Source organism: Coffea eugenioides, chromosome 2 (genome assembly GCF_003713205.1).
Source record: "Coffea eugenioides isolate CCC68of chromosome 2, Ceug_1.0, whole genome shotgun sequence".
Taxonomy (NCBI): domain Eukaryota; kingdom Viridiplantae; phylum Streptophyta; class Magnoliopsida; order Gentianales; family Rubiaceae; genus Coffea; species Coffea eugenioides.
In genome coordinates, this window is record NC_040036.1 from 69,100,768 (window position 1) to 69,118,722 (window position 17,955).

General features: G+C 35.9%; 2 protein-coding genes across 4 annotated transcripts; one reads left to right on the forward strand and one right to left on the reverse strand.

Moving 5' to 3' along the window:
- Nucleotides 1-3,888: 3,888 nt before the first annotated feature.
- Nucleotides 3,889-13,479, reverse strand: LOC113762935 (putative pentatricopeptide repeat-containing protein At1g12700, mitochondrial). 3 transcript variants are annotated; one of them, XM_027306579.1, is made up of 3 exons: nucleotides 11,287-13,479; nucleotides 11,065-11,141; nucleotides 3,889-3,956 (listed from the first exon to the last, which is right to left on the reverse strand). In XM_027306579.1, the coding sequence occupies exon 1, from the start codon at nucleotides 13,453-13,455 to the stop codon at nucleotides 11,500-11,502; it is 1,956 nt and encodes a 651-aa protein (XP_027162380.1). In that variant the 5' UTR covers nucleotides 13,456-13,479; the 3' UTR covers nucleotides 3,889-3,956; nucleotides 11,065-11,141; nucleotides 11,287-11,499. The 3 variants fall into 3 exon arrangements, with proteins under 3 accessions (XP_027162380.1, XP_027162381.1, XP_027162379.1); XM_027306580.1 differs by lacking the exon at nucleotides 3,889-3,956 and having other exon boundaries at nucleotides 10,856-11,141; nucleotides 11,287-13,150; nucleotides 13,317-13,479; XM_027306578.1 differs by lacking the exon at nucleotides 3,889-3,956 and having other exon boundaries at nucleotides 10,856-11,141.
- Nucleotides 6,336-9,167, forward strand: LOC113760109 (zinc finger BED domain-containing protein RICESLEEPER 2-like). Its single transcript, XM_027302679.1, has 3 exons — nucleotides 6,336-6,361; nucleotides 6,834-9,018; nucleotides 9,126-9,167. The coding sequence occupies exons 1-3, from the start codon at nucleotides 6,336-6,338 to the stop codon at nucleotides 9,165-9,167; spliced, it is 2,253 nt and encodes a 750-aa protein (XP_027158480.1).
- Nucleotides 13,480-17,955: the final 4,476 nt, after the last annotated feature.

Genomic DNA, 17,955 nt, shown 5'->3' on the forward strand with positions numbered 1-17,955 from the left:
GAAATATAGACTTTTTAGCATAATTAATAACTCTAAGTTTCAGGATCAAAACTCTAATGGCAAATAGAGCTCGACAATTGACTTATTACAATAACTAGGGCCAAAATAGTCACAAGATGAAGGAAGCTAAGTATCCAAGTCTTCACTAGTATGATTCAATTAGCAGATGTCCTAAAACTACTACTATTTTTTCTAGACCTTTAACCTACTGATACCTGGATACCATTTGATTCTCAAAATCTTTCTTATAAGTGCCTAGAATGGACTGATTACATATCAGTCAAATTCACCCTCTCATCATCACGTAACATCCCAATGGAGTTGCAGAAATCTTTATCTCCCGTAAACTTGAGAACAAACAATAGCAATAGACTTTTCAGAAGTCATGCAAGGATCAGAATTCTGCGTTAGAGATTCTTTGAGAAGATCCAAACAGCGTCAATCTAATCTGGAGGAGGGCACACTAGGAGTGCAAATGTCCTGAGCAAGAATAAGTAACATAGCTCATTTTTCAGATTCACTCGACATTGTTTATAACTGAGTTACAAGAAAAATTCAACTTTCAGAAGAATCTAACTCAATTAAGCTCCTTCCCTAATCAAATTATGACCAGCTCAGCTGAAGGTATCCAACTTGGTCAAAAGTGAGTAAAGTAGATTTGGACCAAGTTTGAGTCAAGTTAGAGCATTTGTGTACTCGCATGGCAAGCCTGTCAACCTTCATAGATTCTAACATAAAAATATTTCTTCCAAGTTATGTAAATTACCAAAACAACCAATGCAAAAGATCCCCAATTTTGCCTTATCCAAGACTCAAACTCAAGTGGAGTCAACCTCATTCACTCACTGGTTTAGTCTAGCTCAATCTCCACAAGCTACAAAAGGAGTAGTCACAATTTTCAATCTATCTCAGCTCAATAAGCTAGATACTAGACTTGACTCAATTTGATTATAACAATAGGTATTTTGAGAGGAAAATCTAGTCACCATATTATGAGTGACCAATTAGTATTTATAGTAGTACAAACCTAACAAACTATTTACAAGAATACCCTTACTAATCTATTATCTATAATGATACTTATATTCTCTTAACACTCCCCCTCAAATTAAAGCATATATATCATAAGCACCCAATTTGTTACAAATGTATTTCACCCTAGAACCTCCTAAACTCTTGATAAACAAATCAGTCAATTAGTCCACAGACGGTACATGAGATGTCTTGCTGACTCCATCAAGCAATTTCTCTCAAATGAAATGACAATCAACTTCAATATGTTTTGTCCTTCCATGAAACACTGGGTTAGACGCAATATGAACAGCCGCCTGATTATCACACACTAAATTCATAGGTTGTTTATGCTCAAACCCAATTTCAAGTAACATGCTCTTCAACCAAATCAATTCACACACAATATGAGTCACAGCGTGGTATTCAGATTCTGCACTTGATCTGGAGAACTGTTTGCTTCTTACTCTTACTCTTCCACGACACTAAGTTACCACCAACAAACACACAATATCCTATGATCGATCTACGATCCGAGGCAGACCCATCCCAATCTGCGTCTCTATATCCTTCAATATCAGTGTGTCCATGATTTTGATACAGCAATCCTTTTTCAAGAGCACTTTTAAGATATCTGAGAATTCGTATAACAGCATCCTAATGACTGGTACGAGGGGTCTCAAGAAATTGACTCACGACACTCATTGCAAATGAAATGTCAGGTCTCGTTACAGTGAGATAATTTAATTTACCCACAAGTTTTCGATATTACTTATGATCATCTAGTAATGCACCTTGATCTCCTACATTAGAATCCATAAGAGTATCCACAGGTCGGCAACCTAACATCTCAACTTCATTCAGCATATCGAGTACATATTTCTTTTTACATAAATAAATCTCAGATTTAGATTGAACTACCTAAATATTCAAAAAATACTATAAATGACCTAAATCTTTCGTCTGAAAGTTTGCCTACAGATTAGATTTAAGTTTCTAGATCCCCATAACATCATCACCTATAATCACAATATCATCCACATAAACAACTAATAAAATTTTACCAGCATTAGAATGCCGACAAAATACAGAGTGATCTACTTCACATCTTGTCAGACCGAACTCCATGACAACACTACCAAATAGGCCAAACCAAGCCCTAGGAGATTATTTCAATCTATATAAGGATTTTTTCAAGCGACAAACCAACCGCGAATTCTCTTCCTGAACAACAAAGTCAGGAGGTTGTTCTATATATACTTCTTCTTCCAAATCTCCATGTAAAAATGCATTTTTCACATCCAACTGATTCAATGGTCAATTATAAGTTGCTGCTAAAGAGATAAGAAGACGAACCGAGATTATCTTTGCAACAGAAGAAAATGTTTTTAAGTAGTCTATTCCATACACCTGAGTAAATCCTCTAACTACCAGACGAGTCTTCAATCTATCAATAGAACCATTAGGCTTCACTTTTATAGTGTACACCCATTTACAACCAACAACAGACTTACCAGAAGAAAGAGGGACAAGATCCCAAGTACCATTTTGTTCCAACGCAGACATCTCTTCTTGCATAGCTAATCTCCAATCAGGATAATTAAGAGCATGGGTAATAGACTTAGGAATGGAGACAGAATCAAGGGAAGCAACAAAAGAAGAATATGACATAGAGAGACGAGAATAAAAAATAAAATTAGAAATAGGATGAGAAGTACAATGCCTCTAACCTTTGTATAAAGCAATAGGAAGATCTAACTCAGAGAAAGGCGTCATACCTGGATTTGAAGATTAAAAGTTAATTGGTGAAATGCGTGGCATATCAGGAGCTTTCTCAACCATGGAACGACAAGAATAAACTTGAAAATTAGGACGAGATAAACGAGCTATGGAATCTGGTGGACTAGATAACTTGGGTAATAAAGAAGAAAGGACTGGTAAAACAGGAGAGGAAAAAGAGGGACGGACTCACAAGGCATACCGTGTTTCATAAAATATGGAGTGGATTCAAAGAAAATAACATCAACACAAGTAAAAAATCGATTTAAAATTGGATTGTAACATATATACCCTTTTTGTGCGTATCCTAAGAAAATATATTTAATAGCACGAGGATCTAATTTATCCACCCCGAGTGCAAACTGATGAACAAAGCACATACATTCAAAAATATGATGAGGTAATTTAAACACAAATTTATGAGGAAAAAGAATGGAGTGATGTAATTGGCCTCCAAGAATATTAGATGACATGCGATTAATTAAATAACATGCAGTTAGAACTGCATCACTCCAAAATTATTTGGGCACATTCATGTGCAACAAAAGTGTTCGAGCAATTTCGATTAAATGTCTAATTTTTCTTTCAACAACTCCATTCTGTTGTGGAGTGTAAGGACAAGAGAACTGATGAATAATACCAGACTTAATCATAAAGGTATTAAAAGAAGTGAAAAAATATTCTTTCGCATTATCACTGCGAAGTATACGTATATGCACACCAAATTGATTCTTTATTTCTATAACAAATGCACAAAAAATGAAATATAGTTCTGAACAATCTTTCATTAAATAAATCCATGTAACTCTAGAAAAATTATCAACAAAAATTAAAAAATATTTAAAACCTAATTTTGAAGTGACTCGACTAACACCCCAAACATTAGAATGAACTAACAAAAAGGGTTTAGAAACCCATATATTGACTCTAGGAGCAAAAGAAACATCATGATGCTTTCCTAACTGATAAGACTCACATTCTAACGAAGACAATTGACTCAAAGTAGGAACCAACTTTTTCAAATTTTGTAGAAACGGATGACCCAAACGACAATGAATTTCAAGAGGAGAAACAGTAGCAGGACATGCAATCGAACCATTGGAGTTGAAAAAATAAAGACCATTATGCTCATGCCCTCCACCAATCGTCTTCTTTGTCTTCAAATCCTAAATGACAACAAAATCAGGAGAAAAAGTAACTGAACACTGTAGAAATTTAGTGAGCTTACTAACAGACATTAGATTAAATGGCAAATTGGGTACGTAAAGAACAGAAGACAGCGGAAGAGATGAGTTAATTTCTACAGTGCCTAGTGCTTTAACTTTAGTGGTAGATCCATCAGCTAAATTAACATTAAAAAAGGAAGTAAACTCTTGAAAATTAGAAAAATTTTTAAAGGTACTTAACATATGATCAGTAGCTCCGGAATCAATAATCCATGAGTCAAAATTAGAGGATGTGGAGAGACAAGCCATAGCATTACATTTTTGTGCTAAAGAAGCAAAGGGAAGAGATGCGTGATTTGTAGTTTGGTACTATAGGAATTTAACATAATCTTCCTCGCATATAGTAAAAGTCTTCTGGGACCCATGTGCTGAAGAACTTGATTCAACTTGGTCAGTGGTAACTGTATTAGCAAACCGAGGAAGTTTTCCAACTAAATCCCACTAAGGATCACAAGTGTGATTTTTCAACCACAATGAGTGCACTCACGGGTGATTTGAGGCATCATCATTGGCAAAATATTAGCGGACGTCATGATACCTTTTGATAAATTTTAAGCCATAGCGAATAGCACTTCAAACAAAAAAAGCAGTCAAAATTCATGATGAATAGTACATGATGAACAGTATCGCCTAAACAGTACGCCATGACCAATATCGCGTGAACACGAATTTTGCTAGATGTTTAACCCTAACCCTAAGACTTTTGCTCTGATACCATGACAATAGGTATTTTGGGAGGAAAACATCTAATCACCATATTATGAGTGATCAATTAGTATTTATAGTAGTACAAACCTAACAAACTATTTACAAGAATACCCTTACTAATTTATTATCTACAAGGATACTTATATTCTCTTAACAGATTAAACCACCTAGGAAAGCAGGTATCCAAACATATGCCTTGAGGGATAACTGCTAGTAAGTAATGCAAATAATCTGTACATGATATAGCAAAAGTATAACTTCAACTGTCCAAAAGGCAACTAATAACACAGTCAAAGGAAATAAAACACTAAAAACAAAAAAGTCATGAAAGAAATTCAAAAAAAATTTCCCGAGTTTTTCAGAGACATAAATCCAATATTGGAGAACACCTAAAGGAACTCAAGCTCCAAAAAATAATAAATCTTGAGCAACTAAAACACTGTTCAGTAAACCTCGAACACTCAACAGTAGATAATGTCTCAGGTAGGGGTGGAGCTGAGTCGAGGAGTTCGACTCGAGCTCGATATGTACTCGGTCAGAAGCTCGATCTCGAGCTGCTCGATAGAGCTATCGAGTCGAGTTCGAGCCCATAAATTTGATACTCGAAAGCTCGACGAGCTCTATTGAGTATCGCATAAAAAATTAAAAAAAATTATATATAAAATTACTAATATAAGTAAATAAGTTCTGAGGAATAATTATGGGTGAAGTGATAATTATACTAAAAAGAATAGTCAACAAGTTCCCACTTCCCGCCCAGACTTCCCATCGAGCCTTTCTAGCCTTTCTAGCCTTTCAGCCAATTCCCACTTCCTACTTCCCATTTCCCATTTCCCATCGAGCCTTTCTTCCTCTTTCCAACTCCCAAGTCGTGTCTCTGTTGCTAGCTCGTTGAAGCTTCCCAGAGCAGCTATTGATTTGCTTATCCATCGCCGATAGCTTTTGAATCCGCCTGTAAGTTCAGAATCTCCTTATCTCCTTTTTGAATTTATGTATTAAGCATGCGGGTAAGAACTTGGTTGTATTATGTATTAAGCATTTAAGCATACTGGTAAGGAAAACGTGAGGAAAATTTGTATTTTAAGCTTGTTGCTGAAATTGTTGGTTACTATATTTAGATTTGGTCACCACAACCCGTGCATCTGATATGAAAGCCTCCTCGTCTTCTACGACCTTTTACTTTTTCTTCTCCTTCTCTTGAATCTCTGCCACCCACTAGCTGTTTAGTGAAGAGTCTTCAAAGAGAGAATTTTGGGTTAAAGATTGATTTGTTATTTCTGTCTTTCTGTGCAATTTCTCATAAATTGGATACGAGCAAGGTTTTTTTTTTTTTTGCTAGAGGAATCACTTGTTTTCTCTTGAGCCTGTTGGCAAAGGTCTGAATGCTGCCAAGGCACGTCAACAGCATGATACCCAGCAAAAGCTAAGAAACAACCATATTGATTAATGAGCATTGCTGATTTCATATTGTTCATGTTTCTAAGAATGGAACTCCTAAAGTTTTTCTTCAGTACGTGTCATCTGACCTCCATGTTAGCATATCTAGAACAATATTTGAACTTCCTATAATTGGTTTAGTTGGTCCTAGCTAACAAAAGTATAAAGTTAGGGATGAAGCAACACAAGTATAAGGGCAGGTATGTATGGATTTGCCAAGTATGATAAAAAGCAGGGATGAAGCAACACAAGTATGAAATTTCTTTTCCCTTTAGCGCAAGTCAAAAGATATTTGAGACAGTTGAAAGTTGTTTTTATTTTAAGCCTTTGAAAAAAATGTAGGAAGAGTATATCATAGCATCTGATTACTGTGATTAATACAGATTTATACATTTGTTGATGATCAAAGTGTGATTAATGAAATGTGGCAGGTTTAATCTTTTCATTACTGAAAAGAATTATCAGCAGAACCTCAAAAAATGTATTCTTTATTTAATTCATATGCCTAAAACTTCTCTAAATAATTATCAGAGCAAGGTTTTTTTTTTAAATAGTTTGTTTACACCCTAAAAGTCTCTGAAATTCATGGTGAAAGCCTCCGTTAATGGATGTGTCTTTCTTTAGCTTGAAAATTTCCTTGCCCTGATTTGAAAATTTGTTGTCTTTCTTTAGCTTGGAGCCTTGGACTGCATGTGTTTATGGACTGATGTCAACCCAAGACAAGGGCAGTCAACCCGAGATTTCTTGTATCCCACTGGTTTCCAATGCTGATTCATGTACTCCATTGATATTGGACAACCCAATATTTGTCTCCAATGAGTCAACGATGAATCCAGGAGACGTGATGACTAATCCAATTACACAAAGTACTCCTTTGGGTAATATACAAGAAGGACAAGAAGCTGTGGTTGCTGACGATAACAATGAAGAAGGAGAAAATGATAAATTAGATGAAGATGATGAATTCCATATTCCAAAACGGAATAAAACTTCTGAAGCTTGGGAGGACTTCAACGAATTTGAAGAAAATGGCAATTACTATGCCATTTGCCGTTACTGCAATAAAAAGCTATCGAGGGGTAAATCAAAGCAAACAACTAGCTTGTGGCGGCACCGAAACTCATGTCCATCTAGAAAAGCAAGTTTAAGACAAGCTGCACAACAAACGAAACTGAACTTTCAGTCGGCTGATGATGCATTTCCTACTATACCACCTTTGCATACCGAAAAATTTGACATGGAGAAAATGAGAGAAGCCGCTGCACATTGGATTGTGATGCACGAACATCCCTTCACCATTCTTGAAGAAGAAGGTTTGAATATTTTCCTAAAGCGTGGCATGCCCGAGTGGCAAAAGATCACTAGAGGAGTAGCAAAAAATGATTGTGTGGCAGTCTATGAACTTGAGAAAAAGAAGCTGAAGAAAAAGTTGAGAAATGTGATAAAGGTGAGCCTCACAACCGATCTTTGGAAATCCAAAAATCAAAAGATCGAATATATGGTTATTACTGGCCATTGGATTGACTCGGATTGGAAGCTACAAAAGAGAGTGCTCAACTTTGTTCACATACCACCTCCTAAACGAGGGGTTGAGATTGCTGCTTCACTCTTCAAGTGTGTGAAGGATTGGGGTATTGAGCAAAAAATATACACAATTTCAGTTGACAATGCTTCAGCCAATGATGTGGCTATTAGAGTTTTGCGGGATGATTTTAGTAGATCGAAGAAACTATTAGGTGGCGGCAAGTTGTTTCATGTTCGATGCTGTGCGCATATCTTGAACCTTATTGTTCAAGTCGGCCTTTCTGAGATTGCGGACATTGTAAACAAAATTAGGGACAGCGTCGATTTTGTCAATCGCTCGGAGACCAGATCATTGTTGTTCGCTGAGATTGCACAACAACTTCAAATACCCGGGAAGAAGTTGCTTTATGATTGTCGAACAAGATGGAATGCCACCTTCGAAATGTTAAGCTGTGCTATGAAGTTCAAAGATATTTTTCCTCGTTTTCAAGATAGAGATCCACTCTATGATTCCTGTCCAGCTTATGAGGATTGGGAAAAAGCAGAAAAAGTGTGCTCTGTGTTAGAGAAATTTTGGGCAGCCACACATGTGATATCCGGGAGTGAATATCCTACGAGCAATTTGTTCCTTCAAGAGGTTGTGAAAATTAAGAAAGTCTTAGATTCTCGAGCAAATGATGAAAATGACTTCATCCGAGCTATGATTAGAAAGATGAAGGCCAAGTTCGACAAATATTGGGGCGAATGCAATTTGTTAATGGCTATTGCTGCCATTTTAGATCCAAGGCAGAAAATGAGAGTTGTTGAGTTTGCCTTCCCTCAAATGTTTCCATCTTTTGAGGCACAAGAACATATTTTCAGCGTGAAGAAAGCTTTATTTGAGCTTTATGATGAGTATGCAGATTTGAATGCAACTGGAAATGAAAATGCAGTCCACTCATGTGCTTCAGAAGGGCCACAAAAAAATGCAACATCTTCTTCTAGGTGGGTTGACTTTGATGAGTACTGTGACGAAATGGAGACTACTGAGCCACAGAAATCTGAATTGGTGGATTATTTAGAAAAGGCTAGCCTAAAGACTGGTTCCAACCCAAATGCCTATGATTGTTTGGAGTGGTGGAAAAGCAATAGGGTTGCGTATCCAATATTGTCCGAAATGGCGGCTGACATCTTGGCTATTCCTATAACTACAGTGGCATCTGAGGCCACATTTAGTGCCGGAACTCGAGTTATTGATAGCTATCGTGCTTCGCTTCATCCAGATACGGTTCAAGTGTTGTTGTGTGCAGGGGACTGGTGTAGAAAGCTTCACGGGATCTCAAAGAAAGTGAAAGTAAGTTTTATTGTTTTATCATTCAACTTTTGTGGCCAAGTTCAACAAGTTATGACTTCTTTTCTTTCTAAATTATTTGCCTTGGGTGGTTTTTATTGTAAATGCAGCAAGCTAAAATAATCAAAGAAATTGAATTGCCCAAGATTTGAAGGTCTATTGCAAAGGGCTCATTTTGAATCAGGTTTGGCATTGTGGTTATCTAGAGTTCTCGATAATTTTGTACCTTAATTTGATTCATTTTTTGTCTTTGGTGATATTTGACAGGACTTATATTTTTTTGGTTGGCAATAGGTGTTAGAAACTTGGAATTTTGGAATCTGAACTCTATGCAGTTAACATCTCAAATGACTTGTCTCAAATCTGTACAGCTATAGTGAATTTGGTGACTTTTTTACTCAAGCAAATGTTGACACTTGACAAGCTGTGGTTGCCAGTTGTGTTTTGACTTTTTTGACTCAAATCTGTACAACTTTGGTGAATCTGGACATTTTTTTGACTATTGACAAGCTGTGGCTGCCAAGTTGTGTTTTGACTTTTGACTTTGGACTCAAATCTGCATAGCTATAGTGAATCTGGTGATTTCTTTGACTCAAGTGAATGTTGTATAGCTACTACCAGGTTGTATTTTGATTTTTGACTAAAATCTGTACATGAGTTGCTGTATAGAATCTTGGCAATGGATCTTAATAGAATGTTGTATAGAGAACTTGATCTCAAATCGTACAGAGTTCAGTGTATTGTGACTAAATGCTATTAATATCAAGTTCTCTATTTCTTTTGCTTACATGGCTATTTTGGCTATTGAGAAACTATCATTTTTTCTATCATATTAACTAGTTTGATACTGTTGCTTTTAGAGTGCTTGAATCACATGGTTGGCATTTGCGTTGAAATGAAGCAAAATGCATGTTTTAATATGAATTGCTATATTGAAGGATAGCACAGTTTTTTGCGCTCAATTTTTGCTGAATTCTCGTCTAGAAAACAAATGTTTTCGAGCTCATTTTACGAGCTTAGTTCGAGTACTCGAGCTCGAATCTTATACGAGTCGAGCTCGAGCAGTACTCATAACCTTCGAGCTCGAGCTCGAGTATGGTACTACTCGAGCTCGACTCGGCTCGACTCCACCCCTAGTCTCAGGTGACCTCTTATCATCACTTTGATTTTCATAAGCTTCTATTTCTTAGTCATGGCTTAGGAACAAACATCTGAACCTTATGGAGAGAAATAAGATTCTTCAGGTATCCACAACAAAATCTGGTGAGATTAGAAAAGATGTATTTAGCAAAAACATTCTAATAAACTATTTATTGAATACTATTCTGAAATAGCCATCCTATTACATTTTCTCAACAAACTGTTCTGCACAAAAGGTTTGTAACACCTTAGTAGGAAAATCTCGACAAAACACTCATAAAAATCATTACAAAAGTTCAAGAGCCGAAACACTCATGAAAAGGTGCTCTGATTTTAAAAAAAAGGGTAAAGTATATTCAAAGACGAGTAAAATCTTTGAAATAACTTACATAGACACATTAGAGGGGTCCAACAAGTCCACGTGTACATAATACGAAAAACAACTCAAGCTCCAAACAATTCATATTACTCAAACTTATCTCTCAAGCAGTGTTTTATCAATGTGGAATTGAAATTTAAAACAGAATCAATTTGATCCAGGTAATAATCATTACGGTATTTCCAAAACCATGACTAGAAAATCAAACATGAGGAATCAATAAACTACAGATGACTCTACAAAACAGGAATTACCTGTGTGTAGCAAAAACTTAAAATTGCTATCACAAAAAATGCAAAACCTTACATCAATCCACTCATATAAATAAAACTTAAGCAAGTTTGGTAAACAAAGTTTTCAAACTAGTTTGGATAAGACGTCAGCTGGTACAAGATGTTAGCCATTACACTACTTAAAACGTAAAACTGGACTGACTATCTGGTGACTACTACAGACTCAAATGATAAACATAGATTCAGTGGTAAAGTTAATCCAGCAAAGATGGAAAAGAGAAATATTCTGTGCCATACCTTATTTTCCAATTTGTCCATTCATACCATTTCCACACAAATGAGCTCTTCAGGGACTCTCAGACAATATAATCCACCTGCAATGATCCATTTACAGCTTTCAATACTTAATGAAGGGACTTGAAAGCAACTGTAAAACCATATCAAATAGCTTAGAAATGTTTCCTTCAGTGAAAGCCACATCAAGTAAAATAGAGAGAGTGGATGAATGCAGCACGAGACCTTCTGAAAGCATTTCATGAATATGCATTCTTGTGTCAGCATATCTATCCTCTCTGAGATACCTACGAGCAGTAAGCCCTATGCAGAGACTTTGGATGGACAAGTATATGCTTCCTTTTGCTTAAGATACTCTTTAGCTTCCTTGATCAGTTCCATTTCATAACGGCCATGTATCATCATCATACTGCAGCTACAACATCAGGATGCAATTCTTCATTCTGAAGACTTACAATGTACTTCCCCATGGGGATTGGGAGGAAACTTTAGAACTGTATCAAGAAGATTAATTCCTTCAGTGGAAACTAAATCCAGTAACACTGAAACAGTGGAGGCATCTGGAGAAAAACCTTTCCCAAACATTTCCTCAAGATGCATTTTTGCCTCAGCATATCCACCGCCTTTAAGAAATCCATGAACAATAGTATTGTATGCACGGCTATCTAGCAAGTAACCATCAGCTTTCATTTTCACAAGAAACCCTTCAGCTTCCTTTAGCTTTCCTGTTTCACAAAGTCCTTTAATCAGTGTTGTGTAAGTCACAACACTAGGATGCAATTTTTTACTATGAAGACTGCAGAAAACACTTAGTGCAATGTCCAGTTTCCCACTTTTGCAATATCCATTTATGATGATGGTGAACATAGCAATATGAAGTTCTACACCATCACTTTCCATCTTTTGTAATAATAGAAATGCTTCATCAATATGGCCATTTTTGCACAAACCTTCTAACATGACACAATAAGTGTGAAAACCAGGTTTTAGTGCAGCAGCTTGAATATCATCGAAAACTTGTTTTGCAGTGGCACACCTTCCTGCCCCATATAAACCTTGCAGCACTATGTTATAAGTAGCAATATCAGCTTTCAAACCTTTAGATGGAATTTCTCTGAAGAGCTGCATAGCTTTGTCCACTTTCTTTTTCTTGAAATATCCGTAGATTAAAATACTATAGCTGTGAATATCAATACCCGGTCCTCCGGCATTCATTAGATCAAAAACTTTTCTTGCCTCACCCATTTGGCCCTGTAAACAATATCCATCTAGCAGTGTTGTGAAGGTGATGGTAGTAGGATTTTCACCACGCTTAATCATGACACTAATAATGCCCTCCGCACCTTTAATCTGTCCCTCCTTACTAAGCATATCAACCAACATGTTGTACATACAAATATTTGGAGAAATATCAAAATCAGTCATTCCATCCCAAAGCTTTTTAGCCTCCTTCCATCTGCCATTGTTACATAGGCCTTGAATCAAACAAGTATAAGTGATGACATTTGGGGAAATGCCCTTATCAATCATCTCAGCAAAAAGGGCAAGAGCATCATCAACCATCTTATCCTTACACAAGCTGTCAATGATAGTGCTATACACGATAGTATTGGGCTTACACTTTCCTCTTTCCATTATCCTAAGAAATTCAAGGGCAACGTGAATGTTCCCAACCTTGCACAGCCCATCTATTACAGTCCCAAACATAACCTCATTGGGTTGGCATAGTCTTTCATATATTATCTTCTTGAATAATTCTTGTGCCTCGGCAACCCTTTGTTGCGCAAAGAGCCCTTTAAGTAAAGTGGTGAAGGTGGTCACATTGGGTGCATAACCGCGCTTGAATAAGGATCCCAAAGCATAAAAAGCACAATCCACCCAACCCATCAGACAGTAACAGTTAATCACTATATTCAAGGGATAACCATCAATAGGAAAGCCCAAGAAACACATATCCTTGTAAAGGGAAATTGCAGCAGAGTATTGCTTCATCTTAACTACTCTACCAAGCAATTTGGTGAATTGAATAACAGATGGCAGAGGCCTCATGCCGACCATATGCTTGTATAAATCCAAAGCATCATCAAGCCTGTCAATATTATCAAGTAACCCAGATTTAAACAACCTCCGATTGCTATACTCAATACTCCTTTGAGACTGAAGAGGGGCAGGAAAAGCACTAAAATTTCTACTCATATAACTAAAGGGTAACCAAAAACGAGGTGGGCTTGGGGAGATATGCTCAACAGAAATACCTGCTGCGACATTGCGATCGAAAGAAGTGATGACTGGTGCTCTTCTCGCCCTAGCAGCCATCCGAGAAGTGTCTCTCCATCTTTGTCCGAGACGTAGTGAATAGTGATACATCCCTGCTCTGCAAATCAGCGATTTCATTTGCTGTTACAAGAAAGAACGGATAGTTTCAGAAACCTCCTCGAGGTTTCCAACGATTACACCTAACACTCTTGAGATTTTTAATGGGATACTTTCAAAAATCACTCCTGAGGTTTCTGGCAATTTTGCTTAGCTCTCTTAGGTTTGAAAAATTACACTTATCTCCCTTGATTTGATAGTTTTAGTAACAAAATCTTAAAATAATATTAACTTGATCAAATTTTTAAATAAATACCTAAAAATACCCTTGTATAATGAGTTTTAATTTATTTTCCTATACAATTATAAGATTATCTAGTATAAAAGGTGTCAAATGTTTTATGTCCATATCTAATATTTGATAAACAACTATAATAATAATTTTATCACTATGATAGGATACTTTTGATAATATTTTATTATGAATTTAGATTTATAAGATAGAAAATAAAATATTGAAATAATTCATTTAGAATTTATGAATTTTTCGAGTAGTGAGATTACCATAATTTAGTAGCGGTTTTAGACCATTTATTTTTTATTTATTGTTAATTTTAACACCAAAAAATAGAAAACAAAGATCAGCAAAAAATATTGGATTACATATAAGTTAACTCATCAAAAAAAATTATTAGTTTGGCATTTGGTTATAATAGAAACTAAAGGCACTAGTGGTAGTTTTACAGTTTTATTGGCAAAAATTAAAAAAAAAAGAATAAGAAGAAAAAAGAATGAAAAAATTAATTTAAAAGTCATTCTAAATATAAACATACCAAACAAGGGAATTTCATTAAAATATTTAAAGATAGTATTGTCATTTTAAATAACAAGAGAGGTATGTGTAATTTTTAAAACCCAGAGGGAGCTAAATGAAATTGTTAAAAACCTCAAGGGAGGTTTCTAAAATTATCCCCTTTTTAATATTACACATACTTCGCTTGACCTTATGAAATGACCATAATAACCTTAACTTATTAATATTTTTTCATGCAATTAAATAATTTGCTTCTAATCTTGTGCATATGAATGCATCACACAATTAGACATTTAATAAAAACAAAAATAAAAATCACTTGTGGAATAACTAATTATGTTCTAAACACAATTTTAACACATTGCAAAATAATTTTAGCTTTGTTTGGACAATCTAGAAATGAATAGAAAAAAATGTAAGTTGAAGGTTTAAAAAGGATGGGGTTAGTGTTGATATTCTAACATTTGAGGGATGGAATGTTATGTTACTACAGTTGGTGAAATTTTTTGAGTTTAACAATGCTAATTTATTTTTTTTCTTTATTAACTTAGATTGAGATTTTAGAATTTAGAAATTGATGGTTGTAATGGTCATGATGATAATGGTACTATTTTGAAATATGGAGATATGAAAAATTAAACTAGTAGAGATAAGAGTTAAAAGTGGGATTGAGATTTTATGTTCTATACATATATTTTTAAGAATTTTATAAGAAGATAAAATAAAATTCACAATTTCATGAGAGCCTTTTGGGTTATTCATGCAAAATTTTGGCCATTGAATAGTTTTTGTTGCCAATACAGTACATTTAAAAGAGGTATGTTTAATTTTTGAACTGCAAAAGAACCAAGTGAAATTGTCGAAAACTTTAAGGAAGGTTTCTAAAATTATCCCTAAAACGAAAATGGTTTTTTATGGAGTATTCGGATTTGGGAAATTTGCCAATTTGGTGCTTGAACTTTTACTGTAAGATCTTTTCTGTCCTCGTGGTTTTTTTTTTTACCAATTTAGTTCTTAAACTATATTTTTTATTTTAAGACAGGACTTCTATGGTGGCACAGCCACATTTTTATCTATTTTCCACCACCAGTTAGGGGTATTTTTCGAACATCAAATTAGATTTGCTTCCCCCATTCCCAAAAAGATTATCGCTTTTCAAGAGAAGTGCTTTTTATCAACAATGAAGACAATTTGATCCATTTTATATTATTTTCCTATTATGCCCTTACAGAACATACTCGCTAGCAAAGAAATATCTAAAAGTCACTCGATCATGCATGTAAATATGTGTGGGATTGATACGAACCTACTCGAAGGTATGAACTCGTATCCCACGTAATCCCGGATCTAGACGAAAAAAATCAAGTTGAGTTGCGGAATAACACTTGACCCTTCTAACCCTAGATTGCGAACCTTAAATGAATCTCAACCCACAATCAATCGAGTAAGTGAACCAATGTTAAGAGTAGGAGAACGCTACAACCAAAGTGTGTACTTGATTGATAAGTTCGAGAAATACTCTCGAGTAATTCTCAAGTATTCAAAAGAGACTCTCTTGGACAAGAGAAAAGGTGTTTAACACACACAATTTGATATATTCCAAAACTAGAGAAACGTTGGGAGTGTTTGGCTATTTATAGCCTTACATATACTCAAGGCCTAATGTGATTTGAAACCACTTATTACTTAAAAGTGAAATGACAAAAAGTCGGCCCATTGGACTCCTAATCTTGGCCGAATTTATTAGATCAACTAACACTAAATTAAGCAAGGTAAGTTAACATTTAAACCTTTGCTTAGACACCAAACAAACGACTTAAATGAACTAAAATAGAAATTGAATGCTCCAAATTTGGAAAACTCCCAACTAGACTTCACTCAGCTCAAAGACTTGAATTAGGGTGTAACGAATTATTTCTTCCTTCTCAAGCTCATGAATAACGTTTGCATGGTCAACTCCATCATGTATGGTACGAACTAGGGCTTGCATTGATTCCTTAAACTTCTTGGCACTTGCTCTAGGCATTGGACCACCTAACTCCGCTTGGACTACACTTGAAGTGTCTTGGTCAACCGTCCCTCTTGCATCATTCCCCTCCTCTTGAAGGCGATTTGTCCTCAAATCAAACTCATCGTCTGCTAGATAAGGACTCAAGTCAGTCATATTGAAAGTTGCGTGGACACCGTACTCACCTGGTAGGTCCAACTTGTCAGCATTATCATTAATGCGCTCCACCACTTAGAAAGGTCCATCACCTCTAGGCAAGAGTTTGTTGCGTCGTTGTACCGGGAACTTTCTTTGCGCATGTGAATCCACATCCAATCACCTGACTCAAAAATCATCTTGTGACGACCTTTGTTAGCATGGCGAATAAATTGAAACGTTATTTTCTCAATGTTATCTCTTACCTTTTGATGCAAGGCATGCAATTGTTCCGCTTGTTTCAATCCATCCATATTAACTCTCTCAGACATAGGTAAAGGAGATAAGTCTAGAGGTGTGAGAGGGTTAAAACCATAAATAACTTCAAATGGTGAGGATTGTGTGGTGCTATGGACTATGTGGTTATAAACAAATTCAACATGTGGCAAACAATCTTCCCATGATTTAGGATTTTTTTTTATGATAGCACGTAACACGGTAGAGAGTGTCCTATTAACTACTTCAGTTTGACCATCAGTTTGGGGGTGATTGAAAGTAGAGAACAAGAGTTAGTTCCTAGTTTACTCCATAAAGATTTTCAAAAATAACTAAGAAACTTGACATCTCTATTACTAACAATAGTGCATGGTATTCCATGCAATTTGACTATTTTCCTAAAGAACAAATCAACTACATACTTAGTATCGTCAATTTTATGATAGGGAATGAAATGTGTCATCTTGGAGAAACGATCAACAATCACATAAATAGAATCATGTCCATGCCTAGTTCTAGATAATCCAAGTACAAAATGCATAGAAAAGTCAACCCATGAAATAGTAGGAATAGGTAATGGGGTGTAAAATCCATAAGGGTTTATCTTAGATTTGGCATGATGGCAAGTTACACATCATTGAGCAATGCGTTCCACATCACGCCTTATTTTTTACCAATAAAAGTGCTCTTGGAGGATAGACAATGTCTTAGCGACTCCAAAATGCCCCATAAGACCCCTACCATGCGCCTCCCTAACAAGTAAGTAGTTCTCGCATAGAACAAGATGGTATGCACAACTTGTCCTTGAAAACAAATAATCTTGGAAAATATAGTAATTCTCACGGTCAAGCCGTGGAAGATCAGTAAAGATAGCTCCAAAATCAGGGTCGTTAGTGTAAGCATCCTTAGTCAACTCAAACCCTAGTAATTTGGCATCAAGAGTGGTAATAAGAGTGTACCTTCTAGACAGTGCATCCGCTACCACATTACTTTTTTCAGCCTTATACTTGATCACGAATGGGAAACTATCAATGAAGACTACCCATTGTGTGTGTCGCTTGCTCAATTTGTTTTGAGACTTGAGGTGCTTAAACGACTCGTGATCCGTTTGTAGAACAAATTCTTTAGGCCTTAAATAGTGCTGCCATGTCTGCAAGGCCCTAACTAAAGCGTATAGCTCTTTGTTATATATGGAATAGTTCAACAATGTGCCATTTAGTTTCTCACTAAAGTAGACGACCGGCTTTCTTTCTTGTAGTAACATGGCCCCGACACCTATACCAGATGCATCACACTTAATTTCAAATGTTTGATCAATATTAGGCAATCTAAGTATAGGTGCATGTGT